Raw genomic sequence first — 19,961 nt, forward strand, 5'->3', positions numbered from 1 at the left:
ATAAATTGGGCTATCATAAAGCAGATGAAATGTATTTATTGGATAAATGCATGCATGCAAAAATTATCATTTCGTCTAATCCGATTGCAAATGTGAACGGAAATACTTTCTATCGAAAGCAATGTATTACATGAAAAAAAAAAAGGCCGATCATACGTCAAATTTTGTGGATGAGCCTTCTAGATCGTTGTGGAGGACCACAAGTGCACTTCCTTTTACTGTCGATTTTATACTTTTGCCCTCAGTCCTCCTAGAATCCATTGTTGGCTTAAACATCGAAACCTTCATTTCTCGATCTAGGCTCGAGATCCTCCTCACATGCACGTGCGCTGTGGAAACATGTCGACTACTAAAAAAAATGACGGTCAATCATTTCGAAACTATTCATTTCACCTATGGATCCCATCGATGGACTCAGTTTTCATTACAATTTCGGCTCGGCAATCTGAACAAACTCAAACTTCCCAAAACATTGAAGCAAGAATAGAGCATCTAATTCTAGAGATCATTCACCAAAAACTACTCAAAAATGGGAATGGCAATTGAGTGAGAATAGGGAGAAAACTCCAGGGGCATTTCTGCAAAAAAAAAAAAAGTTTCTACAGGACTTGCTTGTACTGCAATTAACACCAAGCAGACGAGGAGAGAGAGAGAGAGAGAGGAGAGAGGAGAGAGAAAGGACGGGGAAGACGTTCTTATAGAGAGAGAAACGAAGCCAGACCAGAAAAGGAACCGTCTCGGTTAAAGGTCAAAGCACCAACCACAACCACCGCGACAAGGCCGACACGCCACCGCCGACCGCCGCGCCCCGCCGCCCCCGCCCCCGCCCCCGCCGCCCGCTCCGATTCGATCCTCCGGCGATCGGACGGGCCCCCGGCGCTTTATGCCCTGGGCGATCGCGCTCCCGGCAGCTCCCCGGTCACCGGCGACGACGACGACGACCACCGAGGCCCCGTCGGTCTGATTATGAAGAGCTACGGCACCAAGGCCAACGGTAGTTTCGCCAACCACAAGAGCAACACTAATGGATTCTTGCCTAATTCTTTGAAATTCATTTCCTCGTGCATCAAGACCGCGTCGTCCGGCGTCCGGTCGGCCGCCGCTTCGATCTCCGGCGAGGCTCACGACCGCAAAGATCAGGTTCCTCTCCGGTTTGTACACACTGTGTATAGCGAAGGGATGTGTAGTCGGTGGTTCGCGATTAGTTTAGGGGGATATCTTTTTCGAGCATCGTTTCGTCGTTTTTAGGTTTGTGATGGTAATCGGTTCCCGTTGTTTGCTTGTGAATTTCGCGATTGAATCGATCTTGAACTGATTCGGCGCTCGGGCTGATGCCACGCGACTTTCGAGAGTTGGATAATTCTGTGCTGAGGCTTAATTAGAGGTCTCGTTGCTTGTTCGGCGACAGTCGGTCGGTTCTGAATTTTGGAAGTTTTGGCTGTCGATTAGGTTAGGTCTCGAGTTGCAACTGTGTAGCTTTTGGGGTTTGGTTTCTCGGTAAGAGGAAAATGTAGATGATTTCATGGGAGCCAATGATTAGTGATTCCCATCGTGTTTCGTATTGTCGTTTGAAACTTTGATCATTTGACTTGGGAACATCCTGGGAGATCGTTCTACCGTGTTGCGATGAAGCTCGATTGTCTTTCAATCTGTTCTCGAGGCTTTAAGTGTGTGAGGAAGTTCAGGTCCATCTTGTGGGCATGCGGGAATCTGCAGTAGATGTATTTTGGTCTCCAGTATTGCACCTTTCTGGTTAGTGGTTATCGAGGGAGTCTTGGGTGAAGTCCATTAAAAGGGGGTCTTCTTTGTGATACTCATTCTGTAACAAAGTTGTGTTTTGAACTGGGTGTGGTGGTATTTTGTTAGCCCAATCACGGCTAAGATTTGTCATTTTTGCCGAATGATTTCCATCCGAGGCTCTATCTATTTCTAGAAAGTAAATGAGGAGGAAAATGAGATTTTTGCATGGTCGGTTGCATTCAGCTCTGTGTGCGCGTGCGCGCATGAGAGAGAGAGAGAGAGAGAGAGAGAGGTTCTTATATGTACTAAACAAAGATGATGTTTATTTTCACAAAGAAAAGATAGAAGTTTCAATAAACGGCTCTCCTTTTGTTTACTTCATAATTGCTTTAATATATTTTGATTAACGTTCTTTTATCAACTTGCTATTTCTGATGGTGTCTAGAGTGGAAAACTCCCTCTATGGCTAATTTAATGATTTGAAAATTCTAGGAATATGTTTGATGCTTTGGATTCTCATATCACGTGGGAGAAAAAGGAAAAATCGCAAGCATTGTGAAGATTTTGCCTTCCTTTTGGGATTTATGGCTAATTTAATGATATGAAAGTTCTAGGAATATGTTTGATGCTTTGGATTCTCATATCACATGGGAGAAAAAAGGAAAAGTCGCAAACATCGTAAAGATGTTGTCTTCCTTTTGGGATTTATGATTTATGAAGCTCGTTTTCATACGAAGAAACCTCTGAGTCTAGAGCCTATCGGTAGATACAATAGTAAATTTGGCTCAGAATAACCATGGAGACCAGGGTGTTTGATTGGGCTAGACCTTACGAAAAAATATGTTACAGTTGGATTGCATTCATGTAAGAATTCATTGTTTTCATTACTTAGTGATTTTTTTTATAATTCTCTCTTTCTGTGCATTGAACAGGATATGATCGCTTTCATAGCTTCTGACTGATAGTCAAATGCATGTACTCTCTAAATAATGAATCTGTGAACTGCACTGATGTATGTGTTTGCAATATTTTGTCCTTCCGTTTACCTGATCACAGGTAGGATAGGATGTACTTCTTTTGTTTTAGGTTGATTACTTATCATTGTGGCTCCGTACAGACATGGTCTAAATTTCTCATTCTGCCAACCAGGTGCTTTGGGCTGGCTTTGACAAAATAGAACTTGGCTCATCTTGCTTCAAGCACGTTCTATTGCTTGGCTATTCGGATGGGTTTCAAGTCCTTGATGTTGAAGATGCCTCTAATGTCAGAGAAATTGTTTCAAGGCGAGATGATCCGGTTACATTTTTACAGATGCAACCCCTCCCTGCAAAATCTGAGGGCTGTGAAGGATTCAGGGCATCACACCCTCTACTTTTGGTGGTGGCATGTGATGAATCAAAGAGCTCGGTTGTGATGCAAAATGGGAGGGAAGGTTTTCACAATGGCCATACAGAGGATCAAAGTGGGAACCTAATTCTGGCTCCCACTGCAGTTCGATTTTACTCTCTCAGGTCTCACAGTTATGTTCATGTTCTCAGATTCCGGTCAACTGTGTATATGGTCAGATGCAGTTCTCGAGTTGTTGCCGTGGGTCTTGCTGCACAAGTAAGCATTGGCGGTCACATGCGTCATGTAGTTAATGACATCCTTTCTTAAGAGAATTGGTGATATTTGCATTGTTTTTTATATGCAACTTTCTTACTTGGAGTGCTTTTGGATGGGGCAATAAGAAATTGAAAGGAAAAGATCTTCCCATAGGCATAGTTATGTATTCCTGCGCCTCCTATAAGACAAGCTTAACTTGCTAATGATTTTGCATATTTTGATGACAGATATACTGCTTTGATGCACTCACTCTTGAGAACAAATTTAGTGTCCTTACACATCCAGTGCCTCAGCTGGGAGGACAAGGAAGTATGGGAGTCAATGTTGGTTATGGCCCCATGGATGTTGGTTCACGGTGGCTAGCTTATGCTTCTAATAGCCCCGTGACATCAAACACAGGCCGCCTTAGTCCAAAAAGTCTTACTCCTTCTCCAGGTGTTAGCCCATCTACTTCACCCAGCAGTGGAAGTTTGATGGCACGGTATGCCATGGAATCCAGCAAGCAGTTGGCTGCTGGCCTGATCAACCTCAGTGACATGGGCTACAAGACCTTGTCTAGGTACTATCAAGAGCTCGTCCCTGATGGATCAAGTTCTCCTGTACCTTCGAATTCAAGCTGGAAAGCTGTCCGAGCTCAATCTCATCCAAGTGAAACAGATGTTGCTGGAATGGTTAGTCTTTTGAAATATGATTTAAGAAGCTAGTGATCTTCCTTCTCTAAACATAATCCATTTATTGCATCGTAGGTGTATTACATGGAAACACTGTTTATTAACCCACATATTGTGCTTTAGACTTTTGAGTTGTTGGATGAGATTTTTATTTTCCATTGAGGAGGTAAGTTTCATGGTGTATCAGCAGCTTCATGGTAAGGCTAGCAACAGAATACTTTTAAGTTTTGTTGGGGAAAACTTTTATGAGAAGGTTATTCTTTTAGCTACTGCTCTAATAGCTTTTTGGTGGTTTGAATATTTGTAACGTTTGACTGCTGATTGCAGGTGATTGTCAAGGATGTTGTTTCCAAAGCTATCGTATCACAATTCAGAGCTCATTCTAGTCCTATTTCTGCTTTGTCTTTTGATCCAAGTGGGACAATGCTGGTGACAGCTTCAATTCATGGGACTCATATCAATATCTTCCGCATTATGCCATGCCGCTCCAAAGCTGGATCAGGCACTCAAACTTATGAATGGAGCTCTTCACATGTGCATCTTTACAAGCTGCATCGTGGCATGACTTCAGCTGTGAGTTCTCCCGGCAATAATGCTTGAAGATAAACATATTTCTCAGTTTTTCATGTTTTTTTTTTCTTGCTACAGGTTATACAGGACATTTGTTTTAGCCATTACAGTCAGTGGATAGCTATTGTCTCTTCCAAGGGAACTTCTCATATTTTTCTTCTATCCCCTTTTGGTGGTGAGACTGTTCTACAGATGCAAAATTCTCATGTTGGCCAACCCACCCTTTCACCAGCCTTATCTCAACCGTGGTGGTCTACTCCATCATTCATGATTAATCATCAGTCTTCTACTCCAACTCCCACGCCACCTCCCATTACCCTTTATGTAGTTAGCAGAATAAAGAATAGCAACTCTGGGTGGCTGCACACCGTCAGTAATGCTGCATCACCTGCGACTGGAAAGGTTTCTGTCCCTTCTGGTGCAGTAGCTACTGTATTTTACAGTTCTACAGCGCGGAATCTGGAGGCCTCCCAGTCAAAGGTTCAAGCTCTGGAACACTTGTTGGTTTACTCTCCTTCAGGACATCTAGTTCAGTACGAGCTGCTTCCACCAGTGGGAGGGGAATCAACCGAGGCTATTTCTCGAATTCCGCCAAGTTCTCCATTACAGGTTCAAGATGAAGATTTGCGGGTCAAAGTTGAAACCCTTCAGTGGTGGGATGTCTGCCGAAGATCAGATTGGCCGGAAAGAGAAGAATGCGTTTCCGGGATTGCTTCTGACGGACAAGCTTCTGAGATGGTAATGGATATGTCTGATTCTGAGGACACTAATGCTGGGGACAAGGAATCAGAAAAATCGTATGAACATTCTCACTTGTATATAGCCAATGCTGAGGTACAAATGAGCTTTGGAAGGATTCCGATATGGCAACAATCTAAGGTATCTGTGATAAGGTAAAGTTTGCATTTTTGATGTCATTGGCCATACTCATGTACCCATTATTTGCAGATACATTTCCATGCTATCGGTCATGAGGGAGCTGAAGAGCGAATCCTCATTCAAGATGATTTTGCTGGTGAATTAGAAATAGAAAAGGTTCCTGTTCACGAGATTGAAATACGGCGAAAGGATTTATTGCCTGTTTTTGATCATTTTCAGCGTTATAATTCCGCCTGGAGTGAAAGGTAAGGGCCAGTCAATGTTGTGCTGTAATTTTGTTAACTATCAACACAATCGTTGTCAGCCGGTCCCACTTCACGGTAGCATCTCCACTAGTTAATAATGGCTCTGGTAGATTATATTTTTTCATGAATTCTGAAGCCAAGTCATACCCATGCTCTTATTTCTTTGGTTGATTTTTCAGGGTCAGCACCTTTATTATATTTTGCTGCCCTTTGTTTGGATTTTAAACAGTTGTTTTACATTATCTCTTATTTAATGGTTGGTCCTGTACACTGAAAACAAGGCGTCTGCAATACACTTAGAATTTAGTTGCTGCTTAATCCTCTTGCTTTTAGAATTTACTAACTTTTCTTTTTACTCATTTCAAGCATGATAAGTTACCATTTGCATGGATGGAATTATTATGTTCTATTAGATGATATTCATCTCTGTCCTTTTGGAAGATAGGTTTTTAAGCCTTGGTGGTCATTTGAAAATTTTAGTTGCTGCTTAGTCCTTCAAGTAATTTAGTTGCTGCTTTTCACTTTGAAAGGAATTTCAGTGGAAAGCCAAGATAGTAGGAAAGAAATTCATAATGGGGCTTTGCATATTCAAAACTGTTTGTGTAAAGGTAAGGTCCTGCATTTTTAAATATTGTCTTTAGGGCATGAAAGTGATTCCTGGAATGATGCCATGCTGGAACTGTTACTGGCATTGCAGAAAGAGGCCATTCGAACATATGGTCTGTTGTCTCTTGTTATCCAAACTAGAGATGAGACCTTCATGGCATGCTTCATATGGGTCCTTAGAGTTTCTGGGGATGCATAGTTGGACATAATATGTTTCAGCTGTATGTAGAAGTCATTAGTACCTGCTGCCAACTTTCTATTACTATGCTGATAGCACAGTTGCTTTCATTTAGGGGCTTCAATGTGGGCACATTTTCTCCTCCCTATTTTAACATGGACAAGGAGAAATCCTCCGAGAATGGAGTTATATCCTACCCTAAGTTGGATAGCTCAGTGGAAAACTCAGATGCTGGTGAGAGAGATGTCTGGAATTATATTTTTCAAATGTGTTTGAGTGATTTCCCGATGCATTGAACTTATCTCTGTTATCCTATTTATCAGGATGTTCACAGCACCCTTATCCAGCCACTGTATCAAAGGAACTTAAGAATCATGGCCTAATGAACGGACATTGTGGTCTAGCCCCAGCTTTGCTGAAGCAAAGTTCCCTTAATAAAGATAGTGTTTTGGTTTCTTCTGAGCATTATATGTTGGGTTCACCCCCTGCAGATTGTAAATACCCTAACATTGTGTCATCTTTGCCAAGTGGCTCGCTTCCTGCTCAAAGAAGCACTGCAGATGGTTTTAAGCCATCAGATAGTGGTGGGGCTAGTGAAGTTTCCAACACGAGTTCCAACCGTTCTGATTCCAGCATGAATATTATGGATGAGGGACTGACACATGGTTCTTTGGAATTCGAGCCGTATTTCCAAGAGGGATACTACCAAGCATCAGCTGTAAATAAATGCTGTGATTCAGTTGAAGCAGCTGCTGATGTCGATAGTAACAGCAATCCCTGTGAAAGAGAGAAATCTGAAGAAGATGGTGATAATGATGACTTGCTCGGAGGAGTTTTCGCCTTTTCTGAAGAAGGTAGGAAACTGTCTTATTATGTGCTATATGATGTTACTCATTACACAATTCCCATTGAATTTTACAAAATCTGCCAGCTTCTGCTAAATTCAATGTGTTATCTTTCAGCTCTCTCTCTCTCTCTCCAATGGGTTATTTCCTGTGCATCTGTGGTAGTTCTTTACTAGGCTGTTGTGCGTTAGTGTTATTTTGATATCTTAGAGGAAGCGATATGTTCCACTCTAAAGTGGTTAGTGATAGATATCGATAGCCAAATATTTTCCGCCCGCCGCTTGCTCTTTGGTAGTTATGCTTTCCTGTTAAGCATCCTGTTTGGCTTGGGCTTTTGCTTTAGCATACACAGCCCACGCAGATGAACGCGTCATGAATTGCGACCCCATATACCAAAGCTGTACTTGTGTTGTTGATTCCGTTGCAATCCCTCGGTCATTGTTGCAGGTTGACGTCATCCATCTCGTGTCCAACCTCATGATAAGCTGTAAGATCCAGATGCACCGATTGGACTATTCATTGGAAGGTTTATACGTGGGCGGACAGACTACATATCGTTCGATTTACTATGACTGACGGGAGAAGAGCGAAGTGACTTAAATCCAACACGGTATTGGTGTTGCTGAATATGAGCCCAAGATTTGATTCTTCTAATTGTCATCATGTACATACTGTAAAGTTGGGAAGGATATCGACCGAAAAGAAAAAGAAAATCAATTGGTGTGAACGGTTGTTTCGAACGCTTTTGTAACATTATTCATTCTTGAAAAGAAAGGAAAAAGAAGGAAAGGAATAAGAGGAAAAGGAAAAGGGAAGGGTAAATGTGATTAGAATTTTTTGTTGGCATGCTTTAAATGTGCAAAGTCTAGTAATGTCAATGAATTAGGTTGACAAGTCGATTATGAGACAACCGTGCGAAACACAGGTTAACCTAGCGGGAAGCTGAGGCTTTGTCCTCTCGCAGTATTTTGGTAATTTGGTACCGGATGCGTTTCTTATTTTAACATACGTGAGGTGACATCGGGGAGTTTCACCCCTCGAGGGTTCTTCTCCTTATTTCTTTTTTCTTGAGCCTTTTAAGGATTTACTCAGATTTAATACCAAACTCTATGAGTTAGGTTTGATTTTTTGAAAGGGGGATCAGGGGATGGGATGGGATGGCATGGCATGGCATTCAATTCTCTGAGATCTTCTATTTTTTTGTTATGAAATTCTGTATTCTCTCAAAGAGACGGATGAAACTCTAGACAGTAATTAAGGGTATGCTTGTTTTATCGAAACTTCGGTGATAAAAGAAAATGTTCCTCTGGGAAATTGTTTCCAAGAAAAACGGGTAGTTTTCACTTATTTTGTGATTTAGGGAAAGCAATTTTCTTCTGGTTAAAAGGAGAGGTTGTTTCCCTTCGGTCAAAGCTCGCTGTCTTCGATCCATGAAAAACGTTTTTTCGTAAATCGATAAATTTTTCGGACATTTAAACATCGGGAAGTGGGAAAATAGTTTTCAGAAAATATGTTTCTTTCGAACGAGTGGAACCTCAATTACGTTGAGATCATCCAATTTGATTTTCTTCATGGAAGGAAATGCATGTTTTTTTTTCCGGAGGGGAGAGAAACAGATTCCCCAAGGTTTTATAGTTACTACAGGCGATGAGAATGCACGAAGTCCAGCACCACAACAGGCCACATCAAGCATTTCACCTCACAAGATAGGGGGAGGATAGAGGGGATGGCCACAAAATGCAGATCCTCCCATTCCTTTTTGTGGATTTACACTGAATACTCCAGCACCTTTCATCTGATAATAGCACGCGCACAACGTTTGTTGACAAGTGTCTGGTCATGGGATTGTAGATTTTTCATGGGCCAATGGGTTGTGTCAACGAGGAGATACGAAGATATCCGAGTGAATTGATTTTTAGTGGTTCGAAATTGGCCCCCCTCCCCGATCAGCTGTGGATCGGAGAAAGATGGGCCAATGAATTACGCACGCTATCTCTTTCCGCTTTTTTGTCCTTCTTTCTCTCCCCTTCTTCTTTGTTTCTTTTCGCCGCTTAATTCAGTGGACAAAAATTCATTAAAAAAAGAAAAGAAAAACTACGGCTATTTCTTAGGATTTGGGAAATGTCTTCGCAGGATGGTGTCCACGTAAAAATGGCACTAGACCATGTTGGACAAGTGCTCATGAATCTGTCAGAGGAAGATATTGGGTATATGGTTGGAGACTCTGGAGAAAGTCGGTTGGATATGGCTCTTGATGAGTATGTGGCTCCACAACTCATTAATTTCTTTTTTCAAAATTAAACATCTAATCGCTCGAACAATTTGAGAGATTCATTTGATGCTCTCCAAAGAGATTTTTTTTTTTTTTTTCATTTTTTTCTAATTTTTATTTTAGTTGAAAGGTGGAATTTTTTCCCAGGTATTACAATCACACGAAAGAGAAATACTCTATGTGACTAGCAAGCAAATCACAATCACAAGGATCTCTTTCTTTCTTTTTCTTTTTGTTTGGTTTTGGTTCAAAGGTAAGATTTTTGTAGCCGCTTAAATTCATCACAAAAGAGGTGTTTTATTCATAATATACGATTGGAATGCAATAGTCGAACAATTAAAAATCCACATTACAGTTAATAATCCATTCGACTCGATATAATCACAAGCTCTTAATGAATTAACATCGATATTAAACCCGGATGATGTTAATTCATGCCACTACTTGAATTTAAGGTAACTAAATCATGTTATATTCAGATTTCTTTATTACTCACTATGTATCCCTTATCATATTCATATTTATACCATGTAAAACAAATCACAATCTAGAATAATATCGGATATAGGGTGCATTCTCCTTTGGACATTTTTCCATTTTTCTGGTACTAGCTTTAAACTAAATTCATGTATAATCATTTATTGCGAATCTCCAATTCCAACTGCATTCAAACCCACCCCCACATTTTCCAACACCCCCGTCAAATTTCCTCAAAAAGCAAACCCTAGAATCAATCCCCCAAATCTGTGGGCCCCAGAAATTTGAATTCCAAGACCTAACTCTCTCTCTCTAGAGTCCCTCCTCTCTCTCTCTCTCTCTCTTCCATTTAAAAAACTCCTCCTCTCCTCTCATCTTCCTCATCTCTCCATCATCTCAAGAACGCCTCCACCCTCATTTCTCCGCCATAGACGCCCTAGCAAAACCCTAGCCCTCCACCACCCACCACCACCACCAGCTGCCCCGACTTGCCAAGAATGGCCAAGAAGAAGGTGCACCACCACCCCCACCCCCACCCGCACGACACCCACGAGGAAGAAGACCACTCTCCGCCTAGCGAGGACACCCACCACCACCCCCACCAACCCCACCACCCCACCAAGGCCATGGACCATGACGACGACAACCCTTCGTCGGAGAAGCTCCAGAGCCTCAAGTCCCTCAACGCCATTCTCCTCCGGGAGACCTCCGACCGGCGGCACGAGGTCGAGTCCCTGGAGCGCGCCAAGAAGGCCCTGGAGAGCGAGCTGGCGAGGTTCGGCGGCGAGAAGGCGGCCCTGGAAGCCGAGCTGGGCCGCGCGGGCCGGGAGGGCGTCGGGGCGGCGCTCGAGAAGGCCGTCGTTTGCGCTTTCCTGGAGACCCAGATGGCCGAGGTCGGCGCTCGGGTGGCGGGGTTGGTGCAGCGGAGGGACGCGGAGGTGGAGGGGCTGAGGGCGAGGGTGAGCGAGCTCGTGGGTAGCCTCGAGAGGGAGAGGGCGGTTCTGGGGGACGTGCGCGGCGAGAGGGATTCGCTGAAGGCGGAGTGCGCGGGCTTGGTGGAGAAGGCGGGCCTGCTGAAGGAGAGCCTGAGTGAGGTGGAGAAGGTGAGGAGGAATCTGGAAGGGAGTTTCGAGAGGCTGAAGTTGCAGAATGAGAAGCTGGTCAGGGAGAAAGAGGAAGGGGAGAGAGCCGTCGAGGCGGCAATGATGGAGAGAGATTCCGCCGAGAATAGTTTGGCGCAGGCCGGGGTCGAGGCCGGTGAGCTGAAGAGTAGAGTCGAGGAACTTGGGAGGGTCAATAAGGATTTGGAGATGGAGAAAGATGGGCGGCAAGTGAAGATAGATGAATTGGAGAAGGAAATGGCTGTGTTGAATGAGGTTGAGGTGAGTTTGAGAAGAGAGGAGGGAAAGCTGAGAGAAAGGGTCTCCGAATTGGAGAACAAATGCGATGTGGGGGTTGAAAAGGAAAAGGAGATGGTAGGGCAGATTAATGTTTTGATTGAGGAGAAGCGGGGAAAGGATGAGAAGATCGAGGAGCTGAAAGAAAAGATAAATTCGGTGGAGAGACTATTGAAGGTGGCCGAGAAAGAATTGGAGGAGAAGGACCGGCTTATGGAGGGGATAGTTCGGAAGAAAATTGAGATCGAAGAGGCGAACTATTGTAAGCAGAATGAGATTGCTGGGTTGCTTAGAGAGGTTGGTGAGCTGAAGAAGGAGAATACTGGATTAGAATTTTCACTTCGAGATCAAGAGGACAAGAATAAGGGTCTGCTGTGTGAACTTGGCTCTTGTAGAGAAGCTTGTGATCGAGTCACTCTCGAGAGGAACAATGTCCAGAAGGCTCTGGACGAGGAGAAACAGAATGCCTCGAATTTGAGGTCTGTGGTTTCTGTAATGAAGAGCAGAGTTGACGAAACCGTGGAGGAGTTGGGTCACATCAGGACCGAGAGAGATGAATTGATCTCCAAGAACAAGAATATTCAAAGCAAATTCGACTTGTCTGAGAAAGAGAAGGAATTGCTTGAGAAGAAGGTCTTAGATGCAGAGCGAACTATTGAGGACTTGGAGGCAAAAATCGAATCTGCCAGTATCAAGTTGGAGAGAACTTTGGCCATCTTGAAGAGAACTGCAGCTCTTGTGAATGAGGTCAAGGACGGGACTTATGGTAAAGAAGAGGCGATTGAAGAACAGAAGCTCGAGGAAGATTTTCAACCATTCGCGAGAGAATATGAAGCCATCAAGAGTGCTTTCCTGACCAAAGAGTCCCTGGTGGAAGACCTAAAGCAGCAGATTGAGTTGCTGCAAGACTCTGCAGCCCAGGCACATAAGCAGAAGGGCTTTTGGACGTTGCTTTCCTCGGCAACCACGTTGTTCGCTGCAGCATCAGTCGCGTACTTTGCCAGGGGACGATAATCAGCAGTCGTTTCTACATTAGCCATAGCAGTCTTTAGGGCTAGTGAGTACTTTCGCTTGCCTGACAAACGCGATGAAGTTACGATGAGAGGCCGTTTTTGCTGTCCCTTTAAACATGATATGCAGTACAATAATGTACTCAAACACTCTGGAATTGCTTACTTAGATTCTCAGAGTTGTCTGAATCTGAATCCTCCAGTTGAAATTCCATGATGGTAGTAGTTTCTACAATTTTTCATGCTATGGCCGTTTACTTTTTGTCTCTGCTGATCTCTGTAGTGCTATTGCACAATTCTGTTGGTAATGGTTGTCCATGATTAGATGAATATGTCTTCAAACATCAAATGGATGATTTACTGACAGCCGGAACCATGAACTTTGCGATCAAGAAGCATCCTACAGTTTATATTTTTGTATAAAAATCTACCATCGCCTTAAAAATTTCTAATTTGCATCTCCTCCAAACTGAAAAAAACACATTGTACTTTGAAACCCTGCGCCCATCTCTTTCCTCTCTCTCTCTTCCTCACCCTCCTTCACACTCAATCATACAAAGCAAACTCTCTCCCACCCATTGCCGCGGCTACCACGCTGCTAGCTACAAGCTCAGTACAAGGCTCACGTGAGCCCAGCGAGGTCTGTGGTAGAGCTCACGGCGACCATGCGAGCTCTGTCACAATGCTCGCAGGTCACCCAAGGCAACGACCATCGCCTGCCTCAAGTTTAAGTTTGGCAGCGGTCGGGGACAGCGGGGGCCTAGGCGGAAAGGCGGTGGCCGACCGGCGATGGGAAGGAGAGTTAGAATGGAGAAAGAGAGACATGTGGGTTCGGATTTGTGGGTTCTCTTCGAAAGGAAATGACAATTTCTTGCTAGGATATGAACGAGTTCCATGGTTGGAGCCGATCGGACGTCCGAATACATACGATGGTCCGTTATTCTCACATTTCCATGTGTTGCACTGGTGCAGTTTTGGGCTCGCTTTGTTCGTCGCTCGTAAATTGGGATAAATTGCACTTCGAGGATATTTTATTGCTTTCTTTCATCATTGTAGATTGGAAAAGTCTTTCTTCTGGAAGTAAGGCTGATCAGTGGACACGTTTTCCAATCAATGTGTAAGGAAATTTGCATATATACCGGTTTTGTAGCTGTTGTTTTCCAGCTAGTACTGTTCATAATGTGGTGAAAGCTCAACTCCAGCACCCTTAAAAACCCTGGTGGAAGTTTTCAATGCTCAAGTGGTCCCTTCAACCCATCCAAGAACCAACCACGCCCATACCAACCATCCACTTCCAAAGTCAATTCAATTCCAGCATATTTCTTTCCTTTCCAAAGAACAGGGCATCCCAGAACCGACAGAAAAAGAATAAAATACCAAATCAAATCCCAGATAAATGCCAATTGGTCTTTTTAGAACGTCCTCTCAATAATTGAATCAACACCCCTTTATGTTTTGTGGGCACAATTCGGGGCTCAACAAGCATGCAACTTTCTATGGACAGAGATGGTCTGTGTCTGCTGGTTCCTTCCCACTAGCATGCACTTTGAAAGCTGGTAGTGAACCTACGGAGCTGACCTGGTATTCACTTGTGTGCGTAAGCATCAGAGAAGACTGCACTAGGCGCATAAATCCTGAATGACAGCATTCATGCCAGCTTAACATGAAATCAGTATAAGTGATCACTTAGCTCTCATGGTTATTTGAGTAAGACAACTGAAGAAAAGATCCTTCAGGAAAAGACAGAACAGGAAAAGTGGGGACTTCACTGACAAATTAAGTCATGGACCTGGTTTCGAGACACAGCAACATACGCGAGAGCAATCTGTACATTTATCTGCTTCTTCTAGTTGACAGAGATCTCCCACAGCTTATAAGATGAATGAGCAAGCATTCAGGGGAGAAAGTCAAACTAAACTAACAAAATATATTAACCAGAAGAGTACCATAGTTAAGACCAGTCCATCGAGAGCTATATTACACATAGATTATACGTTCTATTTACACTTGCCACAAGGGGTAAATTACAAAGATACATAACTACGGAAAAAGCCAAACAATTTTACATATATGGGGACACTTAACTATATTTGCTAGGGAAACACCATGGATGATTCCAAATCCATGAGTTCAAATTAGCCATATGATGTTAGGCAGGAACAGCGATCCCAGTTGGTTAGCCCGCCAAATGCTATTGCCAAACCCTTTCTTTCCGTTTCACCAGAGAAGTGGCAATTTGAATTTGGTGGGTGTAGCGGACCAAAATAAATAGCTGCAGAATCACTTGAATATTGCAAGGACAGAACAAAAAGAGATCCAGCTAGATGCTGAATATTGCAAGTACCCAAACAGCCAGCCTAGTTATCTTAACCAAGAAGAACGAGGCCAAAATGGAGCAACTTCAGAGTAATATCATGATAAGAGCCACGAGTAGTAAACAAACACTGCGCATTATATAATACTTAAGCATCACCACCATACCGAACCAGAATTTCAAACTGCAAATCCCATAGCCAATCCTCATTCACGGATGAGACTATTTGCCATTGGGATTCACAAAGCTACTGATTTCATTCATCACTGTGTAGAAATGGTTGTTGTTTGGCAGCAAGTAGAATCCAATTGTTGCCTGCTCCAAAAACAGTAGCTTCACCTCCTGGCCGGCCTTCTCTAGCCCTTTAGCATAAGCTAACTGCCAATCCTGAATTAAGTCCAAACCAGCCACAACAACGAGACTCTTGGGAAACTTAATCCCTTCCAGACTTTTCCCTCGGGGACCAAATGGGTTGCATGCAGGATGATCCCGATTCTCACCTTCAGGTAAGAAGGCTCTCCAGTACCAGTCTCGTTCTCGTATGCCAACAAAATATTTCCCATCTAATTTTTTCTCAGACTCAGTTCTCTCCTCTCCACCAAACATTGGATTGAGCAGTATGTTTCCTGACACTTCTATTTCAGCTTCAGCAGCTCTTAGAGCAACACTGTGAACTATGTTTCCACCAGAGCTGTCGCCAGCCAAAAATATGTGCACTTTCGAATCAATTTTACTTTGGAGCCAAGATCTGGAGCTCACCCATTTGAGAGCCAACCACCCATCATCATAGGCACAAGGATATCGATTCTCGGGTGCACGGCGATAGTTCACAGAAACTACGATGGCCTTGCAAATGCCTACTAATCTTCGGCATAAAGTATCATATATGGCACTGTTAGCAGATGAATGTGCGAAACTTCCCCCATGGAAAAAAACAATGACTGGAACAAATTCAGCGTCCACAGGCTTCTCGAGATCAATTAAACTTGGCTGAGGTTCCTCAGTAAAGGCCGGGCGGTAAATCCGGCAAAGGAGGTTCATCGTGCGATCAATTATAACATCAAAGGAGAAGATGCCATCAACAGGGTTCGCATTTGCCGGAACCTTCCGATCAAGGAACTCTGCTAGATGGCGGTCAAAAGTTCCATCAGGGCGACGGAGAAGATTGTACTTCAACTTGAAATTGGAAATTAGGACCCACATATTCAGAGGAACAACCATCTGGGCAGACGAAAACAGCAAACAATGTTGGTATTGCTCATATATGTAAGTAAATACCGTTTTGAGTACAGAATGGATAACAGTAGTAGCAAACCCACCTAAGCTAACAAAAGATCATTGACCTACGTTCCTACTGATTACTCAAAACAACACGTCATAAAATAAGCATATAAAAGTATTATGATCATACGGTGGGAATTCATCGACACAGAGCCTCACGAAATAGCGAAAACGAAACACCCAAACTGGTACATCCATCGCGGATAAGTCGGTGAAACCTCAGATTAACAAAAGGAGAAAGACACCCCTTAAATGATCATCCAGTCCAAACAGCATCACAGAAACTATCCAAAGCCGGAACGTCAGAAAAATCAAACCTTTCACAAGCAAGATGACAAATTCAGAGTCATAGAACATCCCCCTCAGCTGATACCAAATACACAACCATCCTCCAAGCTCCGACCGAAGTCACAAAAAGGGCAAAAGACTTTACGAAAAAGCATCATAACCCCACGATCCAAACACACCTCACTACACAAGATGACAGGACGACAGAGCAATCCCGTGCTCATCATCTCTTTCACCCCGAGGAAACACACTAGAACAAGGAAAGAGAAAAAGGGAAACGAGCAAACATCACAAAGAAACGACCAGAAACGAATTACCTTCGATTCACTGAGACCGACTCCATTGCTCCCAGCCATGACGACCACCAATATCCTCGCACCACAGCCCCCAGACGGTCAGATCCTATCTGCAGACACAACCCAGTTCGCGAGCTGGTCACATACCACAGACCCGGAAGGAGAACGAACCCAACGGACCCAAAACAGCAGGACCTCGCTGCAGCCCACCCAGGTGCGGGACTCGCTCAATGCGTGCTCGAGACAGGAAAAAGATCGGTCCTTTTTGTGCCTTTGTCCCACGAAAAGGCGCCGGGCGTCATCATGAATCTGTCTCTACAGAGATAATGGGGGAAGATCAAAGAGGGAAAGTGAAAAAACGGGATGTCCTATGGAGGAGACAGAGACAAAGGTAAAATGATAAAAACCTCCCTGTCGCACTTCAAAAGGAGAGTACACAGTGAGAGAGAGAGAGAGAGAGGGTGGGGTGGGTGAAGGATAAGGAGGCGGGCGCATTTTAGCTCCTCATGCGGGGAAGATGCTAAAGTGAGCTGGATGATGGTTTGCCAGCGAGGGAGTGAGGGGATAGAGCGCGACACAGAGATTGTGGCTGAAAGTGGAACTGTTCCTGTGGGGGCACACGTCAAAGCCAATCTCCCATCACTCAAAAAAAAAAAAATTTTGCTTTTTTCCCTTTTAATGTTTTGAATTTGCCTTTAATATCTACCCAGATATTTCAGAATATTAACAAAAAGAAGAAACATATATATATATATATATATATATATATATATTTACTTTTCATGTTGAAGGAACTTGGGAGAAAGAGTTTTGTGGAAGGGGGTTTGGTTGGATTGTAGAAGAAAGACAGACAGGGTACAATAAATGTAGGTTTAATGGGGTTCAAGAGTTGATGAGATATAATGACGAGAATGAGAGAATGAAAAGGATCCTCAAGCTTAAGCGCTTTCGATGTCTTAGTGGGATAGCTTTCGGGAGAATTTCGGGAGAAGTGCTTGCATTCATCTAGATGAAAAGGACTTTCGACTCCAAGTACTTTTCCGAAATGCAAATAATGCCCTCGCTCTCCATGAGTTGGAAGATGCCGATGAGGACGCCCTCTCCTCCCTGTGACGTCCCTTTCGCCACATCAGTAGGGGCCGAAAGGTTAGGAGCCGGGCGATCGAGTTCATCCTCCAGCTCTGCCGCCACGAGACGCCTCCAGTTCCGACCGAACTCTCCATTAGCCCCACCATCCCAACCTCCCCTTGTCCATCACCGCCACCCCAAGCGAGGCAATGCTGCCCATCTTTCGAGCTCCTCCATGTGTTCCCAACCACGATAGTTGTCTCTATCCACAACAAGGGTAAAATAGGAACCCCCAAAGTAGTGAGGGCAAGATTGGGAGAATATAATTCATTGAACCCCCAAAATAGTATCTTGGGAATGCTAAAACTAAACCTGGTCCATTTGTATTGAGTTTAGAGTATTTTCAAAACTTATCTTTACACTAGAGGCCATTTAGATTGTATTGCCAAAGCTTTGGCACAAGCTTAATGATGACCCCTACTCATACATTAATGTGGCGACAAACCAGCCTCAGTATAAAAAGATGGGAAAATTAATGAAGACCTTACTGATAGATTGCAAGCATGATTGATCAAAGAGAAAAGTTCATATGGTGTGTTTGTGGGTAAAGGTGACTTGTCTCAGGGTCGCACGACCTCAACTAAATTGGGCCAAGGTACTGTGACCCTAGTGAGATCATGCCTAGGGTCACACAGCTCCAACATCATCGGATTAGGTGGTGGCTATGCCTGCGGATTTAAGGGGTTCTATATTAAGAAAAATAAAGAAAGAGAAAGTAAATCTAAATTGAGTATTTAAAACTAAGGAAAGACTGTAAATGATATCCAAGTTACAGGATAATAAAAGCAAATAAACATATTGTGAAGCCAATCATATTAGTGGTAGATGTGATATTAAAGCGATGAAGGTTTACAAAATGAAATAACCAAAGAACAAAGATATTTTCATTTGGAATAATAAGTTTCTTTTTTTCTTCTGGACATTTCAACTTTATTTTATTTATTTTAGCAATGGATTCATTCTTCGATCAGAAATTGATCTATCCTTTTCAAGGGTATTTATTTGATCTGGGGTTTTTTCTATGATGAGTTTCTTTATTTAGAAGTAGAGGCTCATTCATTACTTCTTATGACAAGCCATTTTTCTTCCTTTCTATAACTTTAATAAATTTTAAGCTATATTCTTTAGCAAATTCATATGTTTTGGAAATTGGTGATTTAAGAATTTCAGTTTTGATGGATTATTTGGCCAGAAGGATTTTGGACAGAACATTCTTTTCTTTGTAATTGCTTGGTACGGAGATTTTGGTTTGTATAATTGTCTTGTTTAATTATATTTCTAGTATGTAAACTATCAGTTTCAGAAGCTATTTTGAAAGGAGAAGCTGTTATTCCATTTTGAAGATACTGGATTTTTAGTTTTTCTAACGGGAGGGTGATCGTATTCAATAATTTGGTTGTTATCTAATTTTCGTTTGAAAAGTTTATATAGGGCCCGGATTTTTCTTTTCAATAAAATATTTGTCAAGCCAATGTAAGAAAAAAATTCAGGCTTCATGTCGAATTTTAGTATTTTAATTTGATTTCTCGGATATGATTCGAGAAAGTGTTAAAAAAGTCATTGTCGAATTTATGTTTTTTCTTCTTAATTGAATTGTTGGTTGACGAAGATATGGCTTGAACCAAACTGTTTTTCAATAATAAGGGGGTGCATGACAACATTTATGTTCCAGAAACTATTTCTGGAACAGAAATGAATTTTTCGATTTCTATTTCTGGACGAGTTTCTAAGGAAAAAAAACTGTTTGATAACTTAATAAAATTTCTATTTCAGAAATAGAAATTCGTTTGATGAGCCAGAGGAGAGGCGGAGGAGAGGCGAAGTAGAGGCGGAGGCGGAGGTGGAGGAGAGGTGGAGCAGAGGCGGGGGAGAGGCTGAGGCGGAGGCGGAGGCGGAGCTTGAGGCGGGGGAGGCCGAGGCGGAGGCGGAGGCGGAGCAGAGGCGGAGGAGATCTCGTTGTCGAGGGGTGCTCGAACAACAAGCGGGGGCAGTGGGTCGCGGCGAGGGGGTGGATTCGCAAGCGAGATGTGGATGAGCAAGAGAAGAGGCGGAGGAGAGGCGGAGCAGAGGCGGAGGAGATCTGTTGTCGAGGGGTGCTCAGACAACAAGCGGGGACAGTGGGTCGTGGCGAGGGGGTGGATTCGCAAGCAGATGTGGAT

At 43.2% G+C, this 19,961-nt stretch overlaps 3 protein-coding genes across 3 annotated transcripts; 2 read left to right on the forward strand and 1 right to left on the reverse strand.

The window, feature by feature from the left end:
* The first annotated feature begins 669 nt into the window (after nt 1–669).
* On the forward strand, nt 670–8,185 carry LOC104432360 (autophagy-related protein 18h). Its single transcript, XM_010044839.3, has 9 exons — nt 670–1,140; nt 2,890–3,345; nt 3,573–4,016; nt 4,344–4,589; nt 4,665–5,465; nt 5,535–5,710; nt 6,610–6,728; nt 6,818–7,348; nt 7,787–8,185. The coding sequence occupies exons 1-9, from the start codon at nt 967–969 to the stop codon at nt 7,789–7,791; spliced, it is 2,952 nt and encodes a 983-aa protein (XP_010043141.2). The 5' UTR covers nt 670–966; the 3' UTR covers nt 7,792–8,185.
* A 2,277-nt stretch (nt 8,186–10,462) lies between these two features.
* LOC104432359 (protein CROWDED NUCLEI 2) lies at nt 10,463–12,825 on the forward strand. The gene has a single exon (XM_010044838.3). It carries the CDS (start codon nt 10,586–10,588, stop codon nt 12,497–12,499), a length of 1,914 nt encoding a protein of 637 aa, XP_010043140.2. The 5' UTR covers nt 10,463–10,585; the 3' UTR covers nt 12,500–12,825.
* A 1,577-nt stretch (nt 12,826–14,402) lies between these two features.
* LOC104432357 (gibberellin receptor GID1C) lies at nt 14,403–17,084 on the reverse strand. The gene is made up of 2 exons (XM_010044837.3): nt 16,696–17,084; nt 14,403–16,030 (listed from the first exon to the last, which is right to left on the reverse strand). Exons 1-2 carry the CDS (start codon nt 16,732–16,734, stop codon nt 15,032–15,034), a joined length of 1,038 nt encoding a protein of 345 aa, XP_010043139.2. The 5' UTR covers nt 16,735–17,084; the 3' UTR covers nt 14,403–15,031.
* Nucleotides 17,085–19,961: the final 2,877 nt, after the last annotated feature.

Source organism: Eucalyptus grandis, chromosome 2 (genome assembly GCF_016545825.1).
Source record: "Eucalyptus grandis isolate ANBG69807.140 chromosome 2, ASM1654582v1, whole genome shotgun sequence".
Classification (NCBI taxonomy): domain Eukaryota; kingdom Viridiplantae; phylum Streptophyta; class Magnoliopsida; order Myrtales; family Myrtaceae; genus Eucalyptus; species Eucalyptus grandis.

What these genes read in the sequence shown, in the direction of transcription:
- LOC104432360 (XM_010044839.3), top strand. Translation starts at nt 967, where the DNA reads ATGAAGAGCTACGGCACCAAGGCCAACGGTAGTTTCGCCAACCACAAG. An exon ending in CGATATGGCAACAATCTAAG is followed by an intron (nt 5,466 to 5,534) that starts GTATCTGTGATA and finishes CATTATTTGCAG; the next exon opens with ATACATTTCCATGCTATCGG. An exon ending in AGTGGAAAACTCAGATGCTG is followed by an intron (nt 6,729 to 6,817) that starts GTGAGAGAGATG and finishes CCTATTTATCAG; the next exon opens with GATGTTCACAGCACCCTTAT.
- LOC104432359 (XM_010044838.3), top strand. Translation starts at nt 10,586, where the DNA reads ATGGCCAAGAAGAAGGTGCACCACCACCCCCACCCCCACCCGCACGAC.
- LOC104432357 (XM_010044837.3), bottom strand. Translation starts at nt 16,734, where the DNA reads ATGGCTGGGAGCAATGGAGTCGGTCTCAGTGAATCGAAG. An exon ending in TCGGTCTCAGTGAATCGAAG is followed by an intron (nt 16,031 to 16,695) that starts GTAATTCGTTTC and finishes TCGTCTGCCCAG; the next exon opens with ATGGTTGTTCCTCTGAATAT.